At 38.3% G+C, this 11,352-nt stretch overlaps 1 protein-coding gene across 1 annotated transcript in view; it reads right to left on the bottom strand.

Annotated features, from left to right (window-relative positions):
• Positions 1 to 293: 293 nt before the first annotated feature.
• Positions 294 to 11,352, bottom strand: part of LOC107471844 (E3 ubiquitin-protein ligase KEG) — a gene marked incomplete in the record, with an annotated part of 11,762 nt that continues 703 nt past the window's right edge. Inside the window, 16 exon segments of the mRNA XM_016091349.3 lie at positions 294 to 1,888; positions 2,109 to 2,414; positions 2,530 to 2,718; positions 2,811 to 3,144; positions 4,150 to 4,383; positions 4,497 to 4,601; positions 4,788 to 4,912; positions 5,512 to 5,584; positions 5,622 to 5,787; positions 6,404 to 6,561; positions 8,550 to 8,707; positions 8,809 to 9,145; positions 9,224 to 9,355; positions 9,518 to 9,748; positions 9,843 to 10,205; positions 11,069 to 11,352. Of these exon segments, the coding sequence (XP_015946835.1) occupies positions 674 to 1,888; positions 2,109 to 2,414; positions 2,530 to 2,718; positions 2,811 to 3,144; positions 4,150 to 4,383; positions 4,497 to 4,601; positions 4,788 to 4,912; positions 5,512 to 5,584; positions 5,622 to 5,787; positions 6,404 to 6,561; positions 8,550 to 8,707; positions 8,809 to 9,145; positions 9,224 to 9,355; positions 9,518 to 9,748; positions 9,843 to 10,205; positions 11,069 to 11,352 (4,410 nt within the window).

Below are 11,352 nucleotides of genomic sequence, written 5' to 3' on the forward strand. Positions count from 1 at the left end.
ATTGCTGCCTCTGAATGTTTGTTATTTAATAATTTTGTAAGATATATAATTTCCTATTATTTTATAATAAAATTACATGAGATAATTGGAACCAAAATTACTCCCTTGTCGTTAAAAATGAAAGTTCCTCCAACATTAATTTCTTATTTATTTTTATGAGACATCATCTCACAAATACTGATGTGGCTGTATATAGGGCTTCAGGTGGGAACGCTTTAAAAATTAGAAAATGGTGATTAATAACCAAGAGACTCTGTAACAAGCAATTATATTCGAGAATATGCAACTGCATAGAGGTGAGTCAAAAAATGCATTAAGTTGTGAGTATGATTTGTACAACAATATCAAATAAACATATATATATTTATAAATATACACCTCAAAATCTGGGACTACAGACTTATATGTGAGTAATGAATATAAATGGGGCCATATGCCGAAATTTGCTCTCCATATATAGGTCAAAAGGCAACCAACTTTCCCTGCACAAATCCTATCCAACTGCATTCCAATATTTAGAGAAAAAGGTCCCATGATGAGAACCACCATCTGAAATAGCAGCAAGAATAAAGCTTTCTGCATAAGCTCAGGCCCTGAAAAAGCATAGCCTAAGGAGCTGAATGTGAAAATCATGTTAAATACAAGCTTCCATTTTCCTAAAGTAGCAACCATATCAGTTTCCATCAAGGGCAACATCAGCAGGGTCCCCAATCCAAGGCCTACCTTCCCTCCACCGGAACTTTATTCTCAGTTTGCCGTTTGCGTCTACTCCTACCACCTGTCCCTTGCTTGCATGCGTTTCCATTCCCCATCCCCAGCGCGGTGCCACGAGTCCATCTCTAATTTTTACCTTGTCCCCCACTTTGAATGGTCTAACCCTTTCCATTTCCCATGCCTTGCAAAGCCAGAGTCTCTCCATAAAGCAGAATGCCACCCACAGATCTCCATCTTCCATCCGGTGCACCACTCCAATGCTCGAGTGACTCACCTCCCCCCACTGGTGGATTGGGGTTGAAACTGACGCTTTAACTTTTACCCAGTCTCCGATACGAAGCTCCCTCTCTTCCACCACCTCCACTTCTGATGGGTCCAGCATCCATGTCTTCGATCCGGCTGGAGTGTATATTCGGAGCTTTCCATCAGCATCGATTGCTTGTATGGTTCCAATACTAGCATGGGTGTGCCCTGACCAACCAAATCTTGGTTGCTTTATACATTGCTTAACTCTAACTTTCTGTCCAACAAAGAGTTTGTCAACTCTTTCGAGATGGGAGGTTGGTCCTACCCACTTTTCTTGCTCCCCACAAAAGCCAACATAAGTGCTTCTGTCTGAGTCGTCTTGTTCATACCCTATTCCATGTACAACACCAATACTACCCGGTGCAATCGATTTCCAACTATTTGCATTATCCTTCAACCTCACCCATTCTCCAACTTCGAACATTGGTTCAATCTGTAGATCTGAAGGATCTCCTCTCCATAATGCTGACAAGCCAAAGAAAACAACCCTAACTTCGCCATCAGCGTGAATGCTGGTTATAACACCCTGAGATTCAGGCTGAGCTCCTCTCCAACCCCACCTTGGTTCAACCAGACCATTTCGAAATCTAACATATTGCCCAATTTTGAAGCTGGGAACCTTTTCAACATCTGTGTAATGAGCGATCCACTTCCCTTTACGGAAACAACAAGCCAACTCCAAGTATCCAGAATCCTGTACACTATGCACAACAGCTAAACTTTCCCTTCCGACAGTATTCCAGTCATAACTTGGTCTATTCCCCAAGCTTGGTTTAGAGCGTACCCAATCCCCAACTTCAAATCCAGGAAGTCGTTCTGCATCTCCAGGAGAAACTTTCCACAAGCTTTGCCTACCAGTGACTTTCAACTACAAAAGAAAAAAGAATCATTAAATCACTTATTTTGTCTCAAGATGAAATACAATAACTGAACAGAAATGTTTTCACCCTTAAGTGAACTGAGTCTATATAAAAGCTACCCAGATGAAAGCTATCAACAAGGCAATTTTTATATAGCTCTGTAAGTAAAATTAGGACGGTATTAATCTCATGCAAAAATTAGAAAAGAAAACAATGTAGTACACTTACATTAAGAGCACCATCCATGTCAATTCTTGCTATTTTCCCAACAGTAGCTGGTGATTCATTTGACCATCCAAGTCGTGGCTGAGAAACAGATGGCATCACGTGAATTTCTTGTCCCACCTCAAAAGGAGGAACTTTCTCCACATCAGTTACTGAACAAGAAAAAGGCTTGCTTCTGAAGCAAAAGGCGACACCCATATCACCATCTTCCTCCAAGCTATGGATTACCCCAATACTGTTCCTGTTAGTATCCTCCCATCCATACTTTGGAGCAGGAACTGAAGCTTTCACTCTGACCCAATCTCCAACCTGCCCATGGACAAATTAGCAAGTTAAGAAGAGCAAGACAATAAGGCATCTCACAGCAAAAATATGAAGGCAACAATTATAAATGGCAGCCAAATGATAAATATCGAATTTGCACCTTGAAATCTTCCACCTTCTCCATATCAGATGGATCAGCTTGCCATGGTATGGGTCGGTTTGGTATTTCAATTATTAGGAGACCATCATTCTCAATCTCGCTTATCCTTCCAACACTATGATGTGTCTCACCACCCCAAGCATATCTAGGTTCTGCAACAGAACGCTTCACACAGACGCGATCACCAATCTGTAAGATAAAAAAGCTTATTAATATATAAATCTAGTGATTAGATGAGGAGAATACTGTCTTCGGAAAAAATTAATTCACACTCTGCTCACCCTAAAAGGAGCAACATGCTCCACCTCCTCTGGTTCACAATGCCATGGATTTGGAAGATAGCTGAGTTCTATTAATAGACTACTGTCTGGTCTGATACAATATACAATGCCAATGCTTCCAGGTGTAACGGATCCTAATCCATGTTTAGCTGATGTAAGAGTAGGACGAATCCGAACCCAGTCTCCAACCTTGAATTCCTCAACCCGTTCCATCTCTGCAGGGTCAGCTTTCCATCCCCTTGATGCTCCAGGGAACCCAACACGGAGAATTCCATCATCATCAACACATAACACTGTTCCAATGCTGTCACGTGACTGCCCACGCCAACCAAACCTAGCAGACAAATAGCCATCAATGTCAAAGACAAATGCAAAATCATCAAGATTGCAAGTATACCATGCACAAGACACTAGTTAACATAATTTATGGTCAAGCATTGGTTGTCGTTTTTGCTCTTTTTCCTTTCTCCTAGGGTTCTTTTTGGTTTTGTTTAGGTGCCGGGGAGAAGTCCAAGAACAGACTATCATACAGAGTATACAAAAGTGATTAATACTAGTACAAAGAAGGCCTTAAAAATGTCCTCTGCCAACCTATTTTAATATCTTTCTTCCAGGATATTATTTTGCCTCCTATTAGGCAGACTTTACTAATCAACACTTTCAGGAAGATTACGACAGCTCCTGGCTGACTAGCTCATCTTGGGTCGACAGAAACTTCCTTTTCCAAGTCTAAGCCCCAATCACTAACTGATACCAAGATATCAGTATCATATTTTAGATGCTCGGAGCAATTATCTCTCTTTTTAATTATTAGACAGTAGCTTTGACAGCTTGAAAATGCAAATTGTAGTAAATCTTCTATGTAATGAGAAATCAACAAACTTGGCATAGGAAGATTTTGGGAGAAACAAACAACCCTGGGGAAGTCCAATTTGCTAGCATGAATGATTCCATTTGGTAGTATCATTATGCTACCCTTTCAGCTTATTTAGAACAGTCATGTCTATATGGCCTCATTTTGTGCTTGGGAAACAAGTTCTATAACTGATGGTAATTTTCTATTCGTTTAATATATTTCCCATCTCTTCACATTTTTCCTTAGAAAAAAGAGAATCATTGATTCCTGAATTTGGAGGAGCTATGCCCGATGCTTTTGACAAAGGCATACTAGAAAAGAAATGTATAAGCAGAGAAGATATTCTCCAACAGACAACGGAGCACTGCAAAATATGTAGGTATTTAATGCAGATCCAACAAAACACCCAAAATATAGACATAACAATGAAATCATAAATTTATACAAAAATTTTTACCGTGTAGCACTCGTACAAAATCATACCTGGGCTCTTTCACATCTTCTTTCAACTGTACATGTTGCCCTCGGTCTAATGGAATGAGTTTTACAATTTCATTTGCCAAAACATGAACTTCTCCAGAGCAAAATGAAACAATGAGATTATCACGATCTTGAATACTTTGCACAAATCCAACACTCTTTGGTCTAGCACCTTGCCACCCATAGGTAGGAGCTGTGACAGTTCTTTTAAATTTCACCCAGTCTCCCACTTCAAATCTAAATACAGCCAATGACAAACAAATTTTAGTGCATAGAAGTCACATGGTAGAAAATAAATAGTTAAATACCAATGAAAAGAAAATTAGCTGGAAATGATGTCTTATGCTCACATTGTAGGAGAAAGATGAACTCCTCTATTCATGAGTGCCTCCATCAGATCTTCAGATATCCATTCTCGGGGAAGGGCCTCCAAGATGTCACGTAGTGTCTTGCCACTGTCACAAAACATAACCCTCTCAGTCACAGTAGAGCATTCCAGTTGAATGTGCTTAATGTTATTATGGAATAGCAACAATCAACAGTTAAACAGAGTTACAAATGCAAAAATAGATATTAAGATGTGTACATACTACGTAACAAAAAAAGGTAGAACTAACTGAAAATGCAATGCCTAGACGTACCTGTGGTTTCTGACTTCAATATCAGCATCGGAATTCCTTAGCATAACAATGAGCCAGTCAAGATTTTCACGTATCATTTTGGCTGTCTCTGCTGCTATATGGAAAGCATTGTCACCATCATCATCCTGAAATAATATTGAATTAGAACCTTAAATGGCAAGGCCATAAGGGTGAAGCCACCATCCCAAAGAATGGAAATCATCATCCTCAAATTGTTTCTTGACAACAAATAACATTCAATCATGAAGAGGGTTGAAGCAGAAACTGAACTCAGCAATTAGTAAGTCATATAACTATATAAAAAAAGGGCAGCCCAGTGTACAAGCATCCGGCATTAACACAGGGTCCGGGAAAGGGCCGTACTCAAAGGGTGTAATGTACGCAACCTAACCTAATAATTACATCAGTAGCTGTTTCCACGGCAACCCGTGACCTTGAGGTTGAGGTCACACAGAGACAACTCAACCGTTGCTCCAAGGCTCCCCTTGAAGTTGTATAAATATATAATATAGATAAATAGATCATTATTGTATAACTACATAGTAAATCAGAAAGCAGAAGTGAAAGCAAAAAATGAAATAAAGATGTTCGTTTAGCAATTGCATGTGATCTTCATTTAGCAAATTATAAAATCACCAGAGATCAGTATTACTATGTCATCATAATAATGATTATATTTAATTTGTGTTGATGAAACTGCAGGAATGGAAACTTAAATAAGAACCTGCAAATTGTAATCTGCCCCAGCAGCTAGAAGCAGTCCAACAGATGCCTTTGCACCCCTAGCTAATGCCAAGGAACATGACCAAATGTGCATACTGCAGCCCCAACAGATAAAGGGATACTTAATTATTTTAGTCAAGAAGTGCTTCAAATACCTTGACCAAGTCCACATCATTTGTCATAGCAGCTGTATGCAAAGCTGTCCTCCCATTCTGTGAATCTTGAGCAGACGGATCCGCTCCTGCCGCAAGCAGTATCCGCACCAATTCTCTCCCTTCTATATTTGGCATGAGCAAACACCATAATGAGTTTAAGCAGTAACACTCAAATTTGAAGATGTTGAGGGATAAATAGAACAGAAGAATTATGTAATTTGAAGAGAATTGTACTTATTGCATGTTGAAAATTTTGAAATATGAAATAGCAAGACAAACAAGTAAGGCTCACAAAATTGTAGCTTTATGCAGGTTTTGCGATTTTTAGGAGTACTTGGGAGAAGCAGAATAATTGCATCTTTCAGGAAGATGATTATATAAACGGCCACCCTTCGATGATTGGCCAATGGTTTTTTTCATATTGCCATTTGAGATTGGGAACCTTTGCTACATTCTTTTTAATTTACTTAGAGATACATTTGCTGCTCTTAATTTTATCTGCTCTGGAGGATCTATTACCCTCCCTCTGGTTTTCACTTCCTTTCTGTCTAAGCTTAAACATAGATGTAGTTTAACCTCTTATCCCTTGGTTTTCATTGGCATCAACTAAATAAATCTATTACAAGGAAAATTAAACCGCTTTTGCAGCCAAGAAACAGATTTAACTAGAAAACAACATGCACTGTATCAAAACATAGCCAAATGACAAAATCATCATCGCAATGAACTTTTGAATACCGCTTTCATGATCTTTCTTAGAAGCTGCTGCCATGCACAAGGCAGTTCCAATTGGGCTCGGTATGTCAATTGCTTCAGCAATCTCATCTGAAGTTGCAACTTCCACCCATCGCTTCACAACAGCAACATTCCATGTTGCCACGCACAAGTGTAGCGGTCTGCAACACCAAAGTAAAACCGAGTCATCATATCTGTAAATTAGAGAAAATAATATATCCATTCAATAACAATGCAATTCTTATTCTTAAGACTCTGGGCCTAACTCTACCAAAAAAGCTAGCTCAAAGGAGGAGAAGATAAAACTCTTTCATGTAGACTATTTATTTCTCATATCCTTAAGCATTGAGCAATGAGACTTCACACTCCAACCATGGCTCACTTAAGTGAGGGTACAATCTCATAGCAAATGACAAATTATGTTATACTTAACTATGAGCATTGACCATTATAGCTTTTAAAATGTAAAATTACATGAAATATGATAGACCTAAAGATGTGATTCCCAGATTTTATGAGATTAACACTGAGGAGCAGTAGTTCCAAATCTGCTTCGTTTTACTTTATTAACATAAATCATAAATGATTTCTTAGCAATTCTTTTGATTTCATCATACCGGTTGATTGTAAATATTGAGAAACTGAAATCCTTACTGAATATGATAAAAACTGATCTTTAATATTCAAATAGGGATCAAGAAAAGGTCATCTTTTGCTATTTGCTTTCCCATGAACAATAGGATAATGTTAATATAACAAGGACTGCAGTGCAAAGACAAACAAAAGTTGGATAGAAGTCCAAGCTCCATAAAAACAATGACAATATTTATTGGCATGTTCTGATGAATATATCTATAATCAATTAACTAGAGTCTACCATAAAAGGAAAAGTAAATCAAATATAAATGATAACATATTTTCAATTACTTTATCCAAAGCAAAACACATTACCAGGGTGCAAATGAGAAAGAACTGTATTGATCTACTCTCTAGATACAGAAGGATCTTTAAATTAAGTAATAATCACGTTATTTTCAGTACGAGTAATTGTAAATTTTATTTTATGATGGAACATGTAACAGCAAATATGATTCCTCTGAAAATTAGTGATATCCGTTCACTTTACCATGTATTTTTGGACAAGCTTAATTTTTGTTCAGAGAGGCTTATGTTTGATAATGAAATACAAGAACATGTCAAGCTGGAAATGTGTTTCTGGAGACAAAGACAATAAAACCCTTGTGATCAAATAACAGACCAATAGAAGATCATATAATGTTTTCCTTATTTTACTTTCTACTCAACAAAGGTAAGAGGCAAAACTCTCAATAAAACTATACAACCAGAAAGAATACAGTCCTGGAAACATGGGACGACAATTAAACTTGATTAATGCAGAGGACACAATGTTCAGGAAAGTGGGCGTGCCAGTTTGCTCATAGCCTCATATAATACAGTACATACAGCAATCAAGCCTTAACGCTTTTGGGGGGATCTATAATTTCTTGGAATAAAGATAATTAATAGAATTATGAACAACAAATTACAATTTGCATTCAAAACACATTTTCATCCCGCTAGTACATTATATAGAAGGAATATACAAGTTTATGATAGTATAATGTGCCAGTTATGTAGAAGTTACCATACAATCTTTAGTATGACCTGAAAATTTTTCATCAAAATGTAAAAGGAAATCACATTGATGATGAGATGAAAAGAATAAACTCTTATGTATTTTGTTGATGATCAGCTTCAAACATATGATGAACTTACAGAAATATTTCTCTACAGTCTATCCTGTTGCCATTCATGTTATCAATTACACGGGCGATAATAATGAAAATATGCCATAAAATATCCCACCCCTTTGAGCTGCATGGAGGTGCAAGCCCATGGAAGGATTGAAAACAACAAACACTATATTGATCTTTTGCTTCCTTTTTGCTTTTGAATGGAGGATCCTTTATCCCCCCAGCCCACCTTGTAATATTCTTCTCCCCTCTTATTGATATTCTTCCTTTATCACAAGATATTTCCCAATAGTTTAAGATCAATGATTGTGTACATCCATACTGCTTGGACCAATTGGCAGTTGGAACACAAATTCAAAGGTAAAAAATAAATTTTAAGATAAGTATATACTCACGTCAGGTTCTTTGAGTTCATAATGGCCATTGATCTACAGCCTCCATTTTCTAATATTACAATGGCACAGTCTGTATACTTCTTAGCAACTGCCCTATGCAATACAGATTCTCCTTCATCATCCACTGCATTAGGATCAGCTCCAGCTAATAGTAGTTCCTGTTATTTTTACATACAAATGAGTGATTAGTGACAAATATAGCTCTACTAAAATACATCAGAAACATATGAGACCTGAGTATGATCCAAGTAAGACATACTCGCATACAATCTGGTTGTCCATGATAAGCACAAACATGAGCGACAGATGGGCCCAAGCCATCCCTCAGTCTTGATGTCACATTAGCATTTCTTTTGATGAGGCAACGAACACAATCTGGAGAGCCAGCTGCTAAAGCAAAAACAAGAGGAGGATCTCCATCTTTGTCCAAGACATCAACATTAGCCTCTTTATACTCCAAAATGGCCTCGACAAGCTCTGCACTTCCACGCCTACAAGCTAAGTGAAGAGCTGTTTGCCCATCAACATTTTGAGATTCCAGTAGAGAAGATATGTAATCGCTGCCATTTTCTGATGCAGCCTTCGCAAGAAGATCTCTGTAAAAGAAAATAAATGAAATGATCAAATTTAAACAAAAGAAAGCTCAAGCAGGATGATTTGTTATGCCAACTAACCTAACTCCTGCGGCATCCCCTTCAGACACAAAGCGGTGAAGATGGTTTGGGTTTGGCATTTCTTGAGGGACATCTAATTCAGGGGCTGGGGTTGGTTCAGTAACATTAGACACAGAGCGTTTGACAAAGTCACTGTATCCAGAGAAACATATAACATTGCATAAGAGAACCAGTTTACAAAACAAAATGACAAGAAGTCCATTCAGCTGAGCTCATTCCTGGTGAAGCTCATATAGTCATATTTGCTTATTAAGAATATAAAAAGCCACCTTGATAATAACTTAAAAGACTTACTTATCAGGGCTTGCAGGAGGGCTGCGCGGTATTTCCTGCAAATGGCGGAGAAATATTGCTAACATTGCATTAAATGTAGGCCTTTTAGATGGCTTGAATTGCAAGCACTCTCCAATCATCTTCCACAATTCCCTTGGAATTCCACCACCAACTACACTGGCATACTGTGGAGGAAGTCTCTTGGCTTTAACAACTGAACGATAAATTTCTTCTGCACTTAAGCCAGCCCAACTGCACAAGCATATATTTAAACTATGAAATTCTAGAAAAGAGAATACAAAAGAAGATAATGAAGTTTATGTAAAGAATGAATTGCTCCACGTACGGAATGGCACCCGTGCACATCTCAACCAATGTACAACCAAAACTCCATGCATCTGACTCGGGAGATATACCTATTGCATCATCCCAGAAAATATTTAGTGACTTCTTCCCAGGTTCCCAAGCCTCGGGTGCTGTATAATGTGGACTGAGCATTATACATTCCATACAAGAGTGGATCTTTGAGGAGTCACACTCCGGCCGCGCCTTCCAACAGGAAGGCTTCTTTAAAATTGTAGCAAGTCCATAATCAGAAACTACAGCGTGACCATTTGAATCAAGAAGAAGATTGGAAGGTTTTAAATTCATGCAAACGACACCAGCAGCATGAAGCTCAACAACCCCTCTTGCAATGTCTGCTCCATATCTGCATTTGGCAATCTCAGTGTTAGCTATCACAGAAACTCAAGTGCCACACGGGTTAACTCATAAAGTCAAAATGACTATTAGTCTCACAATAAGAAAAAGCGAAATCAAAGATAAAATTGTTCTAATGAGTTATTTTCTAGAGTATTTCACAAAAATATAATCAAGTATATATCTATTTATGGTATGCTTTCTGGATAACCTAGATGAATATACAAAACAGAAATACAGCGATAGAATACATAAATTAAGTCATTCTGATTTAGCCGGCTTTGGCGTCACCTATGGCCAAGATACAATTTGCCTCCAAACAAACATAAGTAACCAACTGACAGATTGCATTATCTCAAAAATTTAACAAGAATGCAGTGCAACATACATATTAATTATACCAGTGAGATTACCATAATAATCATCATGGTTTTAAATTATTAATCAATATCACAGATTAACAGTCATGGCATTAGCACCAACGGCATCGCCACACAGTCAACCTACAAGTGTCAGAAAATCCATTCCTGAGAGAAACCGCAACATAATGGCATTGCCGCGTTGTAGGAAACTGCGGCGCCCACCGCCCACCGCCCACCACAATATACTCGGCAACCAATCATGGATACATACAACACAATTCAAACACATCAAACAAATGTGCTGAGGAAATTAACCTAACTACTGAAACACAATCATTACTACCCCCAACTTATCACCTAGTCATTACCAAGTCAAAACAAATTCCTAGCAACTAGTTTTATCATAGAAACCGTGAAAAGCAAAAAAAATAGTTACTAAATCTGAATATAGAACAACAAAAACAAGAGAACAAAGTTATGCCAAAAGAATAAAACATAAAAAATCCAAAACCTTAGGACTTGTTCCAAAGTGAGCCTGCCCTCATTTCTCTGCATCTCAGACTGAACCGATCCATAGCACCTATCCATCACAAGGCACAAGCTCTCTTCATGCTTCATTGCTCCATGGAAAGTGCACACGTTCCTGCACCACATCGAAGCTCTCCGCAAATTCTCGAGATTCCCCTGAATCCACTCCAAATCCATCCCCTCCATCACCGCCACCTTCTTAACCGCCACCTGGTGCCGGCACCGTCCTCCGCTTCCTCCGATCACCGCCGTCCACATCTCAACACC

The sequence above is a fragment of the Arachis duranensis genome, chromosome 10 (genome assembly GCF_000817695.3).
Source record: "Arachis duranensis cultivar V14167 chromosome 10, aradu.V14167.gnm2.J7QH, whole genome shotgun sequence".
Classification (NCBI taxonomy): domain Eukaryota; kingdom Viridiplantae; phylum Streptophyta; class Magnoliopsida; order Fabales; family Fabaceae; genus Arachis; species Arachis duranensis.